The 20,748-nt window shown below is 45.8% G+C and overlaps 1 protein-coding gene across 4 annotated transcripts in view; it reads left to right on the top strand.

The window, feature by feature from the left end:
* Window positions 1–20,748, top strand: part of LOC136578747 (ATP-binding cassette sub-family C member 5-like) — a 120,361-nt gene that overhangs the window by 20,305 nt on the left and 79,308 nt on the right. For all 4 annotated transcript variants that reach the window (XR_010786655.1, XM_066578920.1, XM_066578924.1 and 1 more), the window contains exons 7-11: window positions 406–553; window positions 8,819–8,967; window positions 10,173–10,280; window positions 12,229–12,564; window positions 16,060–16,131. Coding sequence is in view for 3 of the 4 variants with exons in the window: in XM_066578920.1 (XP_066435017.1) it covers window positions 406–553; window positions 8,819–8,967; window positions 10,173–10,280; window positions 12,229–12,564; window positions 16,060–16,131 (813 nt within the window). In the remaining variant the exon portion in view is untranslated. The remainder of the gene's footprint in view (window positions 1–405; window positions 554–8,818; window positions 8,968–10,172; window positions 10,281–12,228; window positions 12,565–16,059; window positions 16,132–20,748) is intronic.

Below are 20,748 nucleotides of genomic sequence, written 5' to 3'. Positions count from 1 at the left end.
CTCCTGTTAAATGTTTTGATACAACTCGGAATCCATTGTTCCCTCAAAGATTACAAGGCATCTAGACTCTGAAGCATCAAAGCAACCACTAATCATGAAGCCCCTTCTACCATACTTCACAATCGAATTCATTAGTCTGATGTGCAATGTTCTTTTTCCTGCAAACATAGCAGTTCCACTTTTGTCACATCAGTTCCCAGAAGCATTGTAGGATATTTAGGTGGTCTTGAGCAAACTTGGGATGGAGATTTTTCAGATGAGCACTCGGCCTTTCTTATTTTATCCCATTTCCCTCCCTAAAACCCTTTAAGTTGGCAAAGATTCTTCAACCTGCTGTATATAAATGCATTTATAAATAAAATATATATATATATTTATATAAATTCGTCTTTCATCTGCTTTCAGATGCTGGCATCAAAACTAACTGCATATTTTAGGAAAAAGTGCATAGTGATTACAGATCAACGAGTACGAGTTATGAATGAAATCTTGACCAGTATCCGATTTATTAAGATGTATGCATGGGAGAGAACATTCATGCAGCATATCCAAGGTGGGCTGTGTTTCTCATGAATTCCAGAAATTGTACAAACCTTTATGTTATTGTTTAGAATATGTTATACGTTCTTCATCAGACTAAATGCTTTTGATCTGTCTTGGATGAGCCAGGAGTTCAGTATAAATTCTTTAGTTTGCTATTTAGAAGATCAAACAGATGCTTGATTATCAAATATTCCTATTTTACATGCAGACATATATTTCTACATTACGATATGCAAAGTATGTACTTGAAAATACAAATGCAAAGATGCAATAAAACTAGACATCAATGTCAAAACTACAAATGACCTGACCTAATCGAAGACCACATGTACTTATCACCATGTAACCCAAGTTTTGTCCCCACATAGCATTAATAATATTAATGATTTCCAGGCAAAAAAAAAATCACTTATGACATATTATTCAGATATTTGAGAATAGTGTGCTCTTTGAGGGTTTGGTAGCTCCCACCGATTGGAAGAAAGTGATCCCATTCCCCATTCTTAATTAGGAGCATAGCTATAGGGGCAGGAGGAGCATGTGCCCCGGGTGCAAAGAGGAAGGTAACGCCAGCCTAGCCTACAGTCAGAGGAGACAATCAGCTGCGAATGCTCTATGGAGAGCAGAGTAAGGCTGAAGGGCCTTCGATGTGTTAATCATGTGAGCAGTCACATGTATAGAAGGACTGCTGGAGAAGCAGAGGGAACTTTGATGAAGTGATGAGCATGTGATCAGTCACATAAGTAGGAAGAGTCAGATTCCAGGCTATGCTGTCTGGGGGGATTCTTGCAGTCTTTTCTACAGTACAGGTAATGATCCTCATGAGCAGATAAGAGAGATGTAATACTGTGTGGGGACACAGAGGAGGAGACTATCACTAAGGAGGGCACAGAAGAGGACACTATCACTATGGAGGGATGTTATTACTGTATGGGAGAAGGAGAGAAAATAGACAGTTTTATCTACACCAAGTCAGGGCTTATGATTTTTGAATGGTTAATATACAACCCTGAAATGGGCGATAATAATCCACGGCCCTGTGCAGGAAACCTAGGGTGATGTTAACATGAGCAAAATGTCATCTGCTTAAATAGCATCTATGCTCCACTTCACCCACTTTAATTACCAGCACATTAATATTATTACGTATTGGCTTTTGGGTTAAAATTTTGGTTAACTTATACAAATGTGCTGTCGAGTTTACATTTGATTGCATCCATTCAGTAAACAAGGGCTTTATAGACTGTTTTTAGTTTTCTGGTAATTTAAAGTGCCACTTTGTCTAGTTTTCGTTGTAGAAGGTCAGAAAAGGAGGCTATTAAAGTTTTATCATCTAAATACATCAGGGTTCAGGCTGGCCGAAGGCAATGCAGAACTTAGTGGAGCCTATGACATAGGGTTATGTGAGCCATAAAGTCATCTAGTTGGGACACTGGCTGTCTTTCCCAAACATGTCCAGTGATGGGCTTTCGTCCTGTTGAGGTGGAAAGATAGTATATGAGGTAGCCTGAATGGGAGTCATGTCCTCAAGGCTGAGGTAAGGGCTTCTCACATGGTGCCTGATGCCTTCTCCATATAGGTTTCACTATCTTGCTTTTGCCTTGCATCTTGTCCTCTTCAGTGTTTCTCTGATCCTCCCACCATTTATCTGTTGTTGGCAGGAAGGTTCACCCAAGGTAGCGCAGTGCTGGATGAAAATAAACAAACTTATGTTTGCTGTGTGGGACATTGAATAGAAGCAGAGCTCAAGATTTAAAGCGACTGTCATTGAGCTTGTGTGCTTATTCCTCTAAGGAAAAGTCATAATTTTAAATAGGAGAAGCTGCAGTAATATACAGCATATAATGCTTGTCACAGGTTATAATAGTGTAGCAGTTGTGTATGATTATTTTCAGGGCCGTAACTATAGGGGATGCAGGGGGCGCAGTTGCACCCTGGTCCAGGACCCTTAGGGGGCCAATAAGGCCTTTCTTCTTCATACAGGGAGCCCAATACTATGAATAAAGCATCATAGTTGGGAACCCTGTTACAGGTTTTGTATTGGGGCCTCAAATCTTAGTTACGCCTCTGATTTAAATGGAACCAATTTACCAAAGCATTGCAACTAGAGATGAGCGAGCACCAAAATGCTCGGGTGCTCGTTACTCTAGACGAATTTTTCGCGATGCTCGAGGGTTCGTTTCGAGTAACGAACCCCATTGAAGTCAATGGACAACTCGAGCATTTTTGTATATCGCCGATGCTCGCTAAGGTTTTCATTTGTGAAAATCGGGGCAATTCAAGAAAGTGATGGGAACGACACAGAAACGGATAGGGCAGGCGAGGGGCTACATGTTGGGCTGCATCTCAAGTTCACAGGTCCCACTATTAAGCCACAATAGCGGCAAGAGTGGGCCCCCCCCCCTCCCAACAGTTTTTACTTCTGAAAAGCCCTCATTAGCAATGCATACCTTAGCTAAGCACCACACTACCTCCAACAAAGCACAATCACTGCCTGCATGACACTCCGCTGCCACTTCTCCTGGGTTACATGCTGCCAATTCCCCCCCCCCCCCCACGACCCAGTGTCCACAGCGCACACCAAACTGTCCCTGCCCAGCCTTCAGCTGCCCTCATGCCACGCCACCCTCATGTCCATTTATAAGGGCGTCTGCCATAGGAAAAGCAGGCACACACTGCAGAGGGTTGGCATGGCTAGGCAGCGACTCTCTTTAAAAGGGGCGGGACGATAGCCCACAATGCTGTACAGAAGCAATGAGAAATCCAATCCTGTGCCACCTCCATCTGGAGCTGCACACGTGGGCATAGCAATGGGGAACCTATGTGCCACACACTATTCATTCTGTCAAGGTGTCTGCACGCCCCAGTCAGACCGCGGTTTTTTATAAATAGTCACAGGCAGGTACAACTCCGCAATGGGAATTCCGTGTGCACCCACAGCATGGGTGGCTCCCTGGAACCCACCCACTGTACATAAATGTATCCCATTGCAGTGCCCATCACAGCTGAGGTAGTAATGTCGTGTTTAATGCAGGTGGGCTTCGGCCCACACTGCATGCCCCAGTCAGACTGGGGTTCTTTAGAAGTGGAAACAGATGCATTTACAACTCCCTGTGGACCCACAGCATGGGTGGGTGCCAGGAAGCCACCGGCGGTACATAAAAAAATCCCATTGCATTGCCCAACACAGCTGATGTAACGTCAGCTGTAATGCAGGTGGGCTAAAAATTCATTTGATTACACTGTAGGCGAGGGCCCACAAAAATTGCTGTATCAACAGTACTAATGTACATCAGAAAAATTGGCCATGGCCAACCAAGAGGGCAGGTGAAACCCATTAATCGCTTTGGTTAATGTGGCTTAATTGGTAACTAGGCCTGGAGGCAGCCAAGTTAAAATAAAAATTGGTTCAGGTGCAAGTTTCAACGCTTTAATGAGCATTGAAACGTATAAAAATTGTTTACAAAAATTATATGACTGAGCCTTGTGGGCCTAAGAAAAATTGCCCGTTCGGCGTGATTATGTGAGGTTTCAGGAGGAGGAGCAGGAGGAGGAGGAGGAATATTATACACAGATTGATGAAGCGAAAAGGTCCCCGTTTTTGATGGGGATACAGAACGATGCTTCCATCCGCGGGTGCAGCCTACGTATTGTTTAGGTATCGCTGCTGTCCGCTGGTGGAGAAGAGAAGTCTGGGGAAATCCAGGCTTTGTTCATCTTGATGAGTGTAAGCCTGTCGGCACTGTCGGTTGACAGGCGGGTACGCTTATCTGTGATGATTCCCCCAGCCGCACTAAACACCCTCTCTGACAAGACGCTAGCCGCAGGACAAGCAAGCACCTCCAGGGCATACAGCGCGAGTTCAGGCCACGTGTCCAGCTTCGACACCCAGTAGTTGTAGGGGGCAGAGGCGTCATGGAGGACGGTCGTGCGATCGGCTACGTACTCCCTCACCATCCTTTTACAGTGCTCCCGCCGACTCAGCCGTGATTGGGGAGCGGTGACACAGTCTTGCTGGGGAGCCATAAAGCTGTCAAGGGCCTTAAAGAGTGTTGGCCTGCCTGTGCTGTACATCCTGCCTGATCTCCGCGGCTCCCCTGCTACCTGGCCCTCGGAACTGCGCCTTCGGCCACTAGCGCTGTCGTATGGGAATTTTACCATCAGTTTGTCCGCCAGGGTCCTGTGGTATAGCAACACTCTCGAACCCCTTTCCTCTTTGGGTATGAGAGTGGAAAGGTTCTCCTTATACCGTGGGTCGAGCAGTGTGTACACCCAGTAATCCGTAGTGGCCAGAATGCGTGTAACGCGAGGGTCATGAGAAAGGCATTCTAACATGAAGTCAGCCATGTGTGCCAGGGTACCTGTACGCAACACATGGCTGTCCTCACTAGGAAGATCACTTTCAGGATCCTCCTCCTCCTCCTCAGGCCATACACGCTGAAAGGATGACAGCCCAGCAGCATGTCTACCCTCACCAGTGGGCCAAGCTGTGTCTTCCCCCTCCTCCTCATCTTCCTCCTCCTCCTCACCGCGCTGAGATATAGACAGGAGGGTGCTCTGACTATCCAGCAACATACTGTCTTCCCCCGGCTCTGTTTCCGAGTGCAAAGCGTCTGCCTTTATGCTTTGCAGGGAACTTCTCAAGAGGCATAGCAGAGAAATGGTGACGCTAATGATTGCAGCATCGCCACTCACCATCTGGGTAGACTCCTCAAAGTTTCCAAGGACCTGGCAGATGTCTGCCAACCAGGCCCACTCTTCTGAAAATAATTGAGGAGGCTGACTCCCACTGCGCCGCCCATGTTGGAGTTGGTATTCCACTATAGCTCTACGCTGCTCATAGAGCCTGGCCAACATGTGGAGCGTAGAGTTCCACCGTGTGGGCACGTCGCACAGCAGTCGGTGCACTGGCAGATTAAACTGATGTTGCAGGGTACGCAGGGTGGCAGCGTCCGTGTGGGACTTGTGGAAATGTGCGCAGAGCCGGCGCACCTTTCCGAGCAGGTCTGACAAGCAAGGGTAGCTTTTCAGAAAGCGCTGAACCACCAAATTAAAGACGTGGGCCAGGCATGCCACGTGCGTGAGGCTGCCGAGCTGCAGAGCCGCCACCAGGTTACAGCCGTTGTCACACACGACCATGCCCGGTTGGAGGCTCAGCGGCGCAAGCCAGCGGTCGGTCTGCTCTGTCAGACCCTGCAGCAGTTCGTGGGCCGTGTGCCTCTTATCTCCTAAGCTGAGTAGTTTCAGCACGGCCTGCTGACGCTTGCCCACCGCTGTGCTGCCACGCCGCGCGACACCGACTGCTGGCAACGTGCTGCTGCTGACACATCTTGATTGCGAGACAGAGGTTGCGGAGGAGGAGGAGGAGGGTGGTTTAGTGGAGGAAGCATACACCGCCGCAGATACCACCACCGAGCTGTGGCCCGCAATTCTGGGGGTGGGTAGGACGTGAGCGGTCCCAGGCTCTGACTCTGTCCCAGCCTCCACTAAATTCACCCAATGTGCCGTCAGGGAGATATAGTGACCCTGCCCACCTGTGCTTGTCCACGTGTCCGTTGTTAAGTGGACCTTGGCAGTAACCGCGTTGGTGAGGGCGCGTACAATGTTGCGGGAGACGTGGTCGTGCAGGGCTGGGACGGCACATCAGGAAAAGTAGTGGCAACTGGGAACTGAGTAGCGCGGGGCCGCCGCCGCCATCATACTTTTGAAGGACTCCGTTTCCACAACCCTATACGGCAGCATCTCAAGGCTGATAAATTTTGCTATGTGCACGTTTAACGCTTGAGCGTGCAGGTGCGTGGCGGCGTACTTGCGCTTGCGCTCAAACACTTGCGCTAGCGACGGCTGGACGGTGCGCTGAGAGACATTGGTGGATGGGGCCGAGGACAGCGGAGGTGAGGGTGTGGGTGCAGGCCAGGAGACGGTAGTGCCTGTGTCCTCAGAGCGGGGTTGGATCTCAGTGGCAGGTTGGGGCACAGGGGGAGAGGCAGCGGTGCAAACCGGAGGCGGTGAACGGCCTTCGTCCCACCTTGTGGGGTGCTTGGCCATCATATGTCTGCGCATGCTGGTGGTGGTGAGGCTGCTGGTGGTGGCTCCCCGGCTGATCTTGGCGCGACAAAGGTTGCACACCACTGTTCGTCGGTCATCTGCACTCTCAGTGAAAAACTGCCAGACCTTTGAGCACCTCGGCCTCTGCAGGGTGGCATGGCGCGAGGGGGCGCTTTGGGAAACAGTTGGTGGATTATTCGGTCTGGCCCTGCCTCTACCCCTGGCCACCGCACTGCCTCTTGCAACCTGCCCTGCTGCTGCCCTTGCCTCCCCCTCTGAAGACCTGTCCTCAGTAGGCGTAGCAAACCAGGTGGGGTCAGTCACCTCATCGTCCTGCTGCTCTTCCTCAGAATCCTCGGTGCGCTCCTCCCTCGGACTTAATGCCCTTACTACTACCTCACTGATAGACAACTGTGTCTCATCGTCATCGGCCTCCTCACCCACTGAAAGGTCTTGAGACAGTTGCCGGAAGTCCCCAGCCTCATCCCCCGGACCCCGGGAACTTTGCAATGGTTGGGCATCAGTCACGATAAACTCCTCTGGTGGGAGAGGAACCATTGCTGCCCAATCTGAGCAGGGGCCCGAGAACAGTTCCTGGGAGTCTGCCCGCTCCTCAGAATGTCTCATTTTCTTGGAGTGAGGAGGCTGGGAGGAAGGAGGAGCAGCAGCCAGAGGATTCTGAGTTGCAGCAGTGGACGGCGCAGAACTCTGGGTGGACGATAGGTTGCTGGAAGCACTTTCTGCCATCCACGACAGGACCTGCTCACACTGCTCATTTTCTAATAAGGGTCTACCGCGTGGACCCATTAAATGTGCTATGAATGTGGGGACGCCAGAAACGTGCCTCTCTCCTAATCCCGCAGCAGTCGGCTGCGATACACCTGGATCAGGAGCTCGGCCTGTGCCCACACCCGGACTAGGGCCTCCGTGTCCTCGGCCGCGCCCACGTCCTCTAGGCCTACCCCTACCCCTCAGCATGCTGTATTACCAGGAATGCAGAAACACAACACTGTAATTTAATGTGCCGCTTATTGCCCTGTGGTTGTAGGCTGAGTTCGCTTACGGAACGCCAGGAAATAATTTTGCGCAAGCCTGCTGTAACACTTAGCTGGCTGCGTATTTATTTTGAGAACTACAACCCGCAGCAGACACAGACCCAGAACACTGAGCAGAGTGACAGGCAGGCCAAATAGTTTTTTTCAAATATTTTTTTCTAAAGGACCACTGCGTATATTCAATCTATATATGTCTTCTGGCCCTGCCTACACAATTCTGTCCCTGGACTGTGTGTGTCACGGAACTGCAGTGTTGCACTGTTATTAAGTGCAACAGAGCGGTGATTTCAGAGGCAGGAAATAATTTTGCGCAAGCCTGCTGTAACACTTAGCTGGCTGCGTATTTATTTGGAGAAATACTACCCCCAGCAGACACGGACCCAGAACACTGAGCAGAGTGACAGGCAGGCCAAATAGTTTTTTTTCAAATATTTTTTTCTAAAGGACCACTGCGTATATTCAATCGATAATATATGTCTTCTGGCCCTGCCTACACAATTCTATCCCTGTAGTATTACTGCAGGGCGCAATGCTCTGCACGGCCGATATAGCAAAAAAAAAAAGTGCAACCCTGCTAAAAGCAGCCTCCACACTACTGCACACTGTTAGATGTGGCCCTAAGAAGGACCGTTGGGGTTCTTGAAGCCTACACTAACTCCTAACACTCTCCCTGCCTAACCACCACTTCTGTCCCTGTAGTATTACTGCAGGGCGCAATGCTCTGCATGGCACTAACTCCTAACGCTCTCCCTACAGCAGCTCCAACACTATAGCACTGTCCCTCAGCTATCTCACAACGCATCTGAGGCGAGCCGCGGGAGGGGCCGACTTTTATACTCGGTTGACATCAGATCTCCCCAGCCACTCACAGCAGGGGGGTGGTATAGGGCTTGAACGTTGCAGGGGGAAGTTGTAATGCCTTCCCTGTCTTTCAATTGGCCAGAAAAGCGCGCTAACGTCTCAGAGATGAAACTGAAAGCAACTCGAACATCGCGTGGTACTCGTTACGAGTAACGAGCATCTCGAACACGCTAATACTCGAACGAGTATCAAGCTCGGACGAGTACGTTCGCTCATCTCTAATTGCAACATAAGTGTCATTTTCACGTACTTTTATATAGTATTGTTCATTATAGGATAATAATTGTTAATATTTTATCATTCTTTTGCAGCCATTAGAAAAGCCGAGAAAGCTTTCTTGGAAAAAGCAGGATATGTGCAGAGCGTCACATCAGGGGTAGCCCCTGTAGTGGTGGTGGTTGCTAGTGTATGCACGTTTACATTGCACATGGCTCTTGGATATGACCTGACCGCTCCACAGGTAGGTTCTGTTTTAACATTACATCAGTGAAGCCTTTTAAACCTGATCAGTAAAAATCAAGACTTGTATCTAACAAAAGTTAGTACATGTTGGAAGTTTATGTTACCCCTTTGGATTTTTGCATATTTATTAATAAGCCAAATGTAAAAACTAATAGGATTTTGATATGCAGGTGCATTGATTATATTGGCATTAAGTCTTAAGTCTAGTGGAATCAATAGTAGTTCAGAAATGAGAGGATTCCTAAGCTAAAATTCAAAGATACAATGCCTCATATGGTTTTAAGCGTTCTTAGGGCTAATCAATGGGGTCACATAATATCCACCGGCTGAAAGGCCCTACAGATTTCTCTACAGACTACTTTTTAGGCATTGCTCACTTCTACGCCATTGACTTCTGTTGTCCTGCTCCATTATAGAAGAACAAGAAAAATCATACTGTGCTTCAGTCTGGCATTTATGACTATTTAACTCAATTCCCACTGTATCTGAAAGCAGAATTCGGTTAGGAGGCGTTTTCTGCATGGTTTTCAAGGACATGAAAAAAATCTAGGGGCTTAAAATTGTGTAAAATGAACCAAAAAAATAAAACTCACCTTTCCCCATCCAGCGCTGCAGCCCTGGTGCCCACCACATGGAACTCAGAAGGAGCGGTTGGTGGTCATGTGCCGTTCATTGTGCACATGACAGCTGAGCCAGTTACAGGCCTCAGTGGCCGTGAGAGAATGCCTGCTGAAGCCTGTGACTGGCTGAGTGGTCACATGCACAATTAATGGCACGTGATTGCCTGCCATTTCTTCTGGGTTCCGTGCAGTAGGCACAGGGCTTCAGCCATGGATGAGGAGCCATCGGAAAAAGTGATTATTCATTTTTCTTCATTATACACGATGTTAAACCCCTAGAATTTTTTAAGTCCCAGAAAACCTCCTTAAGCACAGGTCATGAGTATAATATATAGTTGTTTTATTTTTTTTCCCAAATAATCTTAATTATATAAATATGAGTGTCTCACCGTATAATAGGTTATCGAATCAGCATTCCTTCTAATGATCTCAAATGTCTAGGATGTTGTTTCCAATCAAATGCTGTTGTAAAGCATTTTAATGGCATCGGACTAGAGATTGTTTATTCATGCCACTGGTTAAATGCATGCAGCTCTGTGACAAATATATTTTCCCTTTATAACACTTTATATGATTATTGCAGGCATTCACAGTTGTTACTGTGTTCAATTCAATGACATCGGCTCTCAAGATGATACCGCTTGCTGTTAGAGCAGCCTCAGAAGCTTCTGTGTCCATCTCTAGATTTCAGGTTGAATAATGCATTTCACTCTTTTGATGTTCTATTGTAATAGTTCTTATTGAAGAATTGCAATTTTAGAATATAATAAAAACATATGCTAAAACATGCATTTTAAAATAGGCATAATGATAAAAAAAGCAAACAGGTGAAGTGCAAAATGACACGTCATAATTGAATAGAGAGGAGACTAGAATTAGATATTAGAAAAAACTTTCTGACAGTGAGGGTGATCAATGAGTGGAACAGGTTAGCACAGGAGGTGGTGAGTTCTCCTTCAATGGAAGTGTTCAAACAAAGGCTGGACAGACATCTGTCTGGGATGATTTAGTGAATCCTGCACTGAGCAGGGGGTTGGACCCAATAACCCTGGAGGTCCCTTCCAACTCTACCATTCTATGATTCTATGAATATATTTCTGCTGCAATGCCCCCTGTAATAGGCTCATAAGTTCCTGATCTATACAAACTGTATGTATTAAGTTGGTTGCTATCAACAAAAACAATATCTTCTGTTTGTGTTGTAAAAGGGGGTACGGCATTCCAGCTGCCTGGTAGGATTGACCACATTTTTAGATAGAAAAGTGGCATTGACCAATGGTAGGTTCAACATGATTGCACTATAATTCCCAACAAAAGGTATTAGCCTGCATAACACTGGGCATGCTACGCTGCAGTGGCACCTCTTACCTCGTATGTGCTTTATGTAATTCATCTGTCCAGATTGTTTGGAGGGTACTAAAAAATTATGATAAATTTCTGTATTTCAATGGGAGTTTTGCTCCAACCCTTCATTACAGCAGAATAGATATAACAGCAGCATGTCCATCTCAAACTATTTTTGATGCTCTTGTACTCTTTCCCAGTTTACTAGGAGATTAATTGAGCCAGAAAAGACAAAATTAAGTGGATATTAGCTGGTAAAAGGCTAGCATTTTTTGTCAGTCATATGCTGTAATTTAGTTGCTTTTCATGTAGATACAAAATGCAACATTCACTTCTACATTAGAGCTTCAGTCATCATTTCGGCCCCCTGTTTTCTAAGCAGAGAAAAGGAAGTAAAACTTACATCAATGGTTTTTCAAACTATAGATAACAAATAACGCAGTCAGCAGTGCTGTTTGTTCAGTTTAAAAAATGGAAACCAAAGGGTATGCGTCAAATGGAAAGCTTTCTGTATTTTTTTTAAAACCCGTTAAATTCATTAGTAAAAAAAAATGGATCTATTTATTTTAGTATTAATTCTGTTTCTCTGCTCAAAAAATGGAACAGGGATATGGAATTATGACTGAAAGGCAAAATGCAGGTGTGAATGTAGCTTAAACAGTAAAGCTGAGTTTCCATAAAGCGATTTTCAATATTGAAAAGAACTGATAATTATATTAACCCTTTCCAATCCTCTGTCTGACGTCTAAAGACATTCTGATTGAAGGCTGTACAGCTCCGATGTTGGAAGACGTCCGGCAGGGTACTCTTACTGTAGATTACTGGCCGCTCTATGGTCAGAGGCCTCTCCAGCATGTCACATATCGCAGTACTGGCTCTAGCCAGCAGATGGCGCTATTGTATAATGGCAGAAAGAGAAAGCACCCTAGGAAACCCTGAATCCGAAATTGGATTGAAAAGGGTTAAGATATTGAAGCGCTGCATAATCCACATATAAAAAGTGTAGCTAAAAAGCTAAATTTTCTCAGAAGAGAGAAATATTGCAAAAAATGACTAATCTTATGATCACTTCACCTGTAATGTTCTGAGTGATCGTGAAAGTTTTAGTAATGTCCAGATTTTCAAGCAATATGCTATAGAAATGCTCTCCATTGCACACATAGGACCTTTTGTTGTAAATAAAGTTTATATCATTCTTCTTATATAATACATGATATATTATGTCATTATGCTGCTTCTGCTTGTTATGTTCTGCTTTATATTATTGTAACATTTTAATATATTTTAAATGGCAGAGATTGCTCTTGATGGAAGAAATTGATACCAAGACTAATGACAAAATAAAACCAGACTCTCTTGTTGAATTTCAAGCAGCATATTTGACATGGAAGCCAGGAACACTGATCAAATGTGAGGATAAGGAATACCATACATCAGAAGAGCCAACAGCTAAAAGGCAACCTACACAGCTTACTTCATCGCATCTGCAAGAGCAGCAATGTTTAACAAATGGAAATGCAGTTTTCCATACCTCTGATGCAAAGCAAACATCCCTCTCTACTAATGATTTGAATGTTCCTGTATTACTGGATTCTCCTGTGCTTCATAATATTACCTTTTCTCTGCGAAAGGTAGTTTATATTAAGTATATTGCTATATTTTCCCTGGAAAACTCCTTTAACATAAAAAATGGAGAGATATACGGAATCATGAAATCTCAGTTTGAAACTTGACAGCTTATACAACCAAATTTGCAATGTTTGGGGTTTAGGATATGTCGGTATTATTGTTAATGTGAATGGCATTGTAGCTGCTGGATATTTAAAGGGAACCTGTCATCAATTCTAAGCACCATAAACTAAGTTTTGGTGCTTATAGGTTAGGTCATGTGGAGTCTGGGGAATCTCTTTTCATACTCACTCAGGGGCTGGTTACTGCAGAGTTCCCTGGCAAAGTGAGCATGCAACAGCTAGTGTGTCTCTTTTCAGAAAGGAGTGTGTGTGCTTCTCCCATGCATCTCTATAGGAGTGCATGCATACAGCCTTCTGAAAAGGGTCACGCTGTCTGTGCGTGCGCCGACTTGGCCAAAGGAGACCATAAAATGAAGTCCCGATTGAGTATAAGACACAGCTCCCCGTACTGCACGTCACCTAAACTATAAGCACCATAACTTAGTCTATGGTGTGTACAGTTGATGACAGGTTCCCTTGAAGTGATTAAAAATTCCAGCACTTCAATGGGATTAACCCTTTCCAATCCAATTTGTATTCTGGTTTTCCTAGGGGGCTTACTCTTTTTCTGCTGCTATACAATGGCACTATATGCTGGCTAAAGCCAGTACTGCATGAGGTGACACGCTGGATAGGCTCCGACAGCAAAGAGGCTGGCAATATGCAGTAAGAGAACCCCTGACGGACATCTCCCAACATCCGAGCTGTACAGCCTTAAATCATAATGTCTTTAGATGTCAGACAGTGGATTGGAAAGGGTTAATTTATAAGGCAGTTGTTTAAAATGAGTTTAAAAGGCATCTGTACAGAGCTCCTATGCGTTTCGGAACAAAATCTATATTCGTACACATTTGTTCTTAAATGTGCAAGCAGCTTTGGTACAGTTTTTCCGGCTGCAGATTCACTCCAAATTTTCCACTGTGTAAGATCACAGCAGTATCGCCTCAAGTGGCCAAATCCTAATGCAAGGTTCACAGTCCATGCCTGCATGATGCATGCTGTTTGATGCATATGGCATATGGCTTGTTTTTAGTACAGTTTTATGTACTGAGGTTAATTCTGGAGCTGTATCTATGTACCAAGCTTTTTCTTCTGGGGCTGAATGTATGTAATGATCTTGGTTCTGGCACTGTAATTATGTTATGTGCTTGGTTCTGCTGCTATATTTATGTAATGAGTTTGTTTCTGGTGATCTACTAATACTTATGAGCTTGGTTCGGTTGCTGTTTTTAAATTACAAGCTTGTTTGTAATATTAATGATTAGAATTTCATTTGATTTTCTTAAAGAGGTTTTGTCATAAAAAAAAATCAATACTTACCTATTCCTCCGCAGGCAGTCTACTGACCACATCTTCTCCTCGACGATCTTCTCCTGGCTCCTCCAGTCTCCCGGGTCACGTCACCTTTAATCGTCCGGATCCTCTTTCCCCTGTGACGAAGCGTACATTGCCGGCAATCTCCTTCCTGCACAGCAACGTACGCTACGTCACCAGTGACTAGCAGGGAGTGCCGCATGCTATGCTAGGGTAATGCGGAGACTGCGCATGCACACTTGCTCGCTGCAAGTGTTTTTATACTAACGCCGCAAGATAGTGTTCATGCACAGTCTCGGCAATAGCCCGGTATAGGATTCAGCACTCCCTGCTAGGCAGTGAACGCTACATCACTAGTGACGTAGCCTACATTGACCTGCAGGAAGAAGAAAGCTGCTGCATAACAGGAAGAAGAGGATTCAGCCAGCTGAAGGTGACGTGACCCGGGGCACTGGAGGAGCGAAGTGAAGATCAGGCAGGAGGAGATTCGGTAAGTAGACTGTGTTAAGTGCACTGTTCAGACACAATCTTCTGCTTCTATGTCTGGAAGATATGGGTGTTGGCCCATTCTCTCTGTTCCCTGAGTTTATATTCACTCTCTTCCAGCACTGCTAGGGTTAATAGCCTCTGGTCTCCTGTTCAGCTGATGCTCCTTTTCTAATTACCGTCCCATATAGCTGCCATAGGCTTTCAGACCTTGCTGCAGTGTTGATGAGAGTTTGTTCCCTTCACTTTATGTCCAGCCGCTGCTTCGGCAGTTACCTTGCTACCTTGCGTTCTGCTTGTGCTCTGTGTTCTTTGTTCGTGTACTCTGTAGTCTGTTTTTCCCATTGTCCACTTCTCTGTTTATCCTTGTCTGCTTCTTCATCCTTTGTTTCCTTACTCTTGGGTGTTGTTCTATCTTTGTCTTATAGGTGTTCTGGCCCACCAGTGTAAGTCAGCTGTAGAGGAAGATCGTGGGGTTGTCCTTATCAGGACGAGTGCTCTGCTGGTAGGCAAGGGTCTCCCTCTCCTGGTTATCAGTTCAGGGCAAGATACCTTCCCTAGTTTCCATTTATACAGGGCTGTTCATCTGGTATCTTCCCTCCCATGCTGGGGTTGGCTCTCAGCTGTGCTGGATCAGATCTTCACCTACCTGGTAGGTTGAAACAGTGGTTCCACATCCACAGTCCTTACAGACTGCCTGGGGAGGAATAGGTAAGTATTGATTTTTTTAATGACAAAACCCCTTTAAGCATTCTATGTCTAAGTCCTCTTCTTCACCTCTGGCCGCCATAGCTGGTGATGTGCTCCTATGATACATTCGCAGCAGTTAGAACCATACCTTTCTTTAGTTTCCAACTGTATGCATCCCAGATAAACTGAGGAAGGGGTTTTCTGCCCCAAAACACATCTTTAATGCTGGTTGTTATATCATAAATAAAGGATAAGTTGGATATTAAATGTTTTAGTCATTGACTACCTTTTGGAGAGCTGCACCGTACTACCAGTTTTGTTGACTACTATTCCTATGGCTGTTCACGCCCACCTCTATGCAGTGGTTATTTGGTTGGGTGCACCTTCTATGTAACTCCCATTTAAATGGCCCTTATAATCCTTCTTTCTCCATTCTTCCCTTCTGTATCTAAATGGTTGAAGTAGGGGGCAAAATGCAAATATGTAAAGGAGGTGATAATGTTAATGGAGCTATGGTTGTGTTAGATCAGTAAAAGGTAGTTTTTTTAGGAATTCTGTTTAAATAGCTTGGGCCTAGACCTTGGTTTGTTTGAGTAGATTATACTTATGCTTGCTCTGACCATTATATATTGTGATGCAAGCTATATGAATTCATGTTTAATTCAGCATTTTCTTATTTATGGCTTTCATCCTCATATATAATGAAACCGTTTTGACTACAGTGCTGTTCGGACTCTTGTCTGTTAGATATGCCAACAGTAAAGACCGGCTCCATCATGGTTCCTTGAATAAATTGTATATGTTTTAATCAAATGATTGCAATTTTCAAAATTATCGCTTCACAGATTTACTTATCTCTGCATATCCTATTAAAAAAACTTAATGAACTTAATGTTTTTTCCACAGGGAAGGCTTGTAGGAATATGTGGAAGCGTTGGGTGTGGTAAAAGTTCTCTGATATTATCTATTCTAGGTCAGGTATGTTTAAGTTACTTATTTTTCATCTGAATATATGGTGGTTTAATGAATGATCTATTTCTTATTTTGTCATTTCAATAAAAATCATCAGCTATATACTTCTGCAGCAGGGAAAATGGCACATTGAACTTGCTGTCCTATCAGCTATAAAGCAGGAGGATCTGACCAGATAGATATATGGCTTTGTGGGGAAAGACTCAGAATAACTTGTTTTTACTAATTAAAATCACTGCAGTTCGGGTCTGCTCAGTGATTGCACACACATACAGGGACGACTGCTGATCCCTCAATACTGAATCTTTACAAAAATAAACTATACTATCCTTCTGCTCAGCTCCTCCTAGTTAGAGAGGGCCAGTCATATGCTTGTGGTAGCAGAGCCCGTTACATAGTTTTACAGCCACAGCCCCACCGACTCTATTGCAGCTTTTCCTGTGTTCATACTCCCCCATCCACTCCCATCCTAGTTCTCCCATACTCCTGGTGCTTGGAATGTGTCAAGTTGTCGGTACCGACCACACTGACGTCACCTATTAACAGTGAGCGGCGGGCGCATTTCAAGCATCAGCTGTGATAGAGTTAGTGGGGCCGTGGCGACGAAGCTATGCAGCCTGCCTGGCTAACATGAGGACATGATGGTCCTCCTTAAAGAAGTTGCCTCATAAAGACAATCTCTGCCCAAAGTATATGGATATAAAAGGTGGAGCTTTCCTTCTTGGCACCTGCCCCTGTGTGGCAGTTTAGAAAGTTGCTCTGTAAAAGTCACTTTAGCACTGACTGACCTTGCTCATTATTTGTTACATGGACAACTATTAATTTAATTGGCTGCCACATAATGCTAAATTTACCCCACAGTGTTTTTTTGGGGGAAAATGTCTGGCCAGCTGCAGTTTCCCCCACTAGTCGCTTAGAGTAGTTAGCTTCCAGGTAAAGACGGGTCCATGAGGAACCTCTTTAACTTAAAAGTTCCCATTAAGTTAGTAGATATATTGCATCCACTCATGCCGGGCACAATCGAGCCAGATATTGCACATTGCTGACCAGGGTCATCCGTAATCACATGCAATAATTAGATTTGACTGGGTGTATTTATCACATTCAATTATATCTGGAGTATTAGACTTATGTTTAAAAAAAACACATTTTGATTAAACGCCCACATAACATTTAGTAGGAAAAGACATACAAAAATTATAATTTTTAAATGATATATATGTAATATGGTAGCGACAAAATAATGTAAAATAACAGGCGATCCTTAGTGACCTTTAGTTTTGTTCAATATATTTTTATTGGTTTCACAAAATAAGCAAGACAGAGAAAAAATTGTTTATGATATCTCAGTTTGCTATTAGATCCATTTAACAATATGACTTAATAAATCTTAACTGGAAAAGTGCACTACTTGCTTGTGAAATTTTGTGCAATAAACAAACAGGGGAGGGGGTAAGTTGGGAGTGAGTAAAGGGGGGTTGGTGAGGAAGGGGGGGGGGGGTCGGTTGGGGACTCCAGGATGGTTGTTTCTGGCTATGGGTATAGTTTGGTCGGGCTACACACAAACCCCTGACTGTAGCCAATCAGCGAATAAGGGTGTGTTCCGGATGTCTATCCATGCTGCCCATGTATGGTAGAATTTATCGTGACCCGACGGGTCGTCCGAGAGCCTCAGTCTCTCCATGCGTTCTATTTCGTCCATCGCCCCCACCCAGGCGCTTCTAGGTATTTCTATTCCTTGCTTCCAAAATCTGGGAATCGATTGTCTCGTGGCCATAATGAAGAACTTCAGTAGACCTTTTTTGAGGGAAGGGGCGCCTTCCGGCGTGATGGACAACAGTGCCAACTCGGGTGTCAGGGACAGAGATTCCCTGCTCACCTTCTCGTATAGGCGCTTCACATCCTGCCATATGGGAGTGACCATGGGACATCCCCACCATATGTGGAGCATTGAGCCCACGTCCGCCCTGCAGCGCCAACAGGTGTTCGGGGTCGCTGGAAAGAGGGTGTGCAGCCTCTCCGGGGTCATATACCACCGTGAAAGAATTTTAAAGTTCAGTTCCTGTAGTTTGCTGGCTATGGACATCTTATGTGTGAATTGGAACGCCTTGTTCCAGAGCTCCCCGGGAAATGACCCACCCAAGGCTTCCTCCCATGCGCCCAGCCACCTGGGGAGATGACTGTCAAGCTTTTCCTTTAGTAGTTGGTCGTATAGCAGTGAGACCGTATGTCTGGGTATTTCCGAGGCACAGCATAGTCTCTCGAAGGGGGTAAGGCTCTCGCTCCAGCCCCCCTCTGGTTTAATTTTCTCCAGGTAGCTGCGTACCTGAAGGTATTGCATCCATGAGCCCGGGGGAAGCTCCCGTGTCCCCCCCAGATCCACCAGCCCCCGTATACCCCCCGAGTCCACCACGTTCCCCGCCCTGGGCTCTGTCCCCGGCGGCAGGAACCCCAAGTTATGGGAAGATATTGTTGCTATGAGCTGTGGGTTACCCACCAGTGGAGTCAGGGGTCCCGGGACCGACATCTTGCACCCCCCCCGCCACGCCCCCATGAGTGTGTTCATCAAGGCTGATGTCTCTATGTTCCCCCGGCTGACCTTACCCGGAATCCAAAACACTCCCCTCGTCTCAAAGGTGTTGTTTTCGTTTTCAATTTGTACCCAACATTTGTCTGATCTATGATGAAATAGGTCTAGTATGAGGGTTCCTATTGCGGCTTTGTGGTATAGGCGAAAGTCTGGAAGTCCCCCACCCCCCTTCTCCTTTCGTTTAGTTAGGCTCTTATAGCTGAGTCTCTTGGATCCTCCTTTCCATATAAACTGAAGTATTTGACTGCGTACTTTATTGAAGAAGTCTTTTGGGGGGTTGCATGGTGCAGTTTGGAAAACATACAGTAACCTGGGGAGGATGTCCATCTTAATCGCACCCATTCTGCCGAACCATGACAACGGTGCTCCTACCCAGCTTTCTAGGTCCCTTTTAAGGGTCAACAATAGTGGTTTGTAGTTTAATTCGTATAGTCTGGATGGATCAGCTGGAATCAGGATCCCCAGGTATTTAAAGGAGTCCTGTTTCCAGGAAAATGGGAAGGCTGAGGTCAGGTCCTCCACGTCTCGTTGCGGAATAGAGACGTTAAGGATAACAGACTTTTGGGCATTGACCTTGTAGTTGCTAAGTTTACCGAATGTCGTAAATTCTTGTATAATGTTGGGGAGGCCAATGCGAGGGTCAGTAATGTAGACCAGAAGGTCATCCGCGAATAGTGAGATCTTGTGTTCTACCCTTCCCACCTGCACGCCCCGTATGGAGGGGTTGTTTCTTATAGCGTTGGCTAAGGTTTCCATCACTAGGATGTACAAGGTGGGGGACAGGGGGCACCCCTGCCGTGTACCATTTTTAATCACGAAAGGGGGGGACAGCCCACCATTGACCCTGACTTGTGCCAAAGGATTATGATATAGGGCCATGATCCAGGAGAGCGCCCTAGGCCCCACTCCCAACTTTGCGAGGGTCGCCTCCATGAATCTCCAGCTTATCCTGTCAAACGCTTTTTCAGCGTCGACCGATAATAGACAGAGTGGGTGTCTTTTCCTCCTTGCCCGATCAATTAGAGACAGGGTCTTGGTGGAGTTGTCCCTTGCCTCCCTCCCCGGGACGAAGCCCACCTGGTCCCCGTGTATAAGTCGAGGTACTGAGGGGTTCAGTCTGTTCGCTATGATTTTGGCAAAGATTTTTAGGTCACAATTGATAAGGGAGATCGGACGGTAGCTACCGCATGCCAGGGGGTCCTTATCTGGCTTAGGTATTAAAACGATGTGTGCCCGAAGGGCCTGGGGGGGGAACGGGCACCCCCCGGCTACCGCATTGAAGGCCTGAAGTAGTATGTCCGAGAACAGGGCTCCGCAGGTTTTAAAAAACCTTGGGGAGAACCCGTCAGGGCCTGGGCTCTTCCCATTCTTGATTCCCTTCAGGACCTGTGTAAGTTCCTCTGTCTCAAAGTCTCTTTCTAGGTCTGTGGACTCTTCCGAGGAGAGGCGTCTCGGGGTGTAGCGGTCGAGGTATTCCGTAAGTGCGGCTGCGTGTTGGGACTCCGATGTGTCCCTAGCTACGGGGATGTTGTAAAGTTTAGAGTAGTATAGGCGGAATTCCTCTGTTATTTCCCTAGGGGAATGTACTCGCCTACCCTCGGAAGAGTTGACAGCATGGATATGAGGGTGGGACGCCCTGGGGTGCAGTGCTCTGGCTAGCCATCGCCCACTTTTATCTCCATATTCATAATAGCCTGCTTTGAGTTTATCTCTCCTACACAGGGCTTTTTGATCTAAGATGTCCAGAATTTTGTGCCGGAGGTCCGATATCTCGGTTTGGAGAATGGCTGTCGGTTGGGCCTTGTTTGAGGTTTCTTTTGTATTGAGCTCCTTTATTAGTTGGGTGAGACGGGCTGCTTGTTCTCTTTTGATTCTTGCACCGTGCGATATGAATACGCCTCTTACGACGCATTTCAACGCTTCCCATTTTATCGGCGCGGCCGTGGGGTCTGAATTGTGATCTCGTTTAAAGTTTTCTATTGTTCTTTTAATGTCGTTCATACATGCAGTATCTTTAAGTAAATTGTCATTGA

Source organism: Eleutherodactylus coqui, chromosome 1 (assembly GCF_035609145.1).
Source record: "Eleutherodactylus coqui strain aEleCoq1 chromosome 1, aEleCoq1.hap1, whole genome shotgun sequence".
In the NCBI taxonomy this organism is placed as follows: domain Eukaryota; kingdom Metazoa; phylum Chordata; class Amphibia; order Anura; family Eleutherodactylidae; genus Eleutherodactylus; species Eleutherodactylus coqui.
Note: the sequence above shows the minus strand (reverse complement) of the source record. Positions and strands in the feature narration are given on the sequence as shown.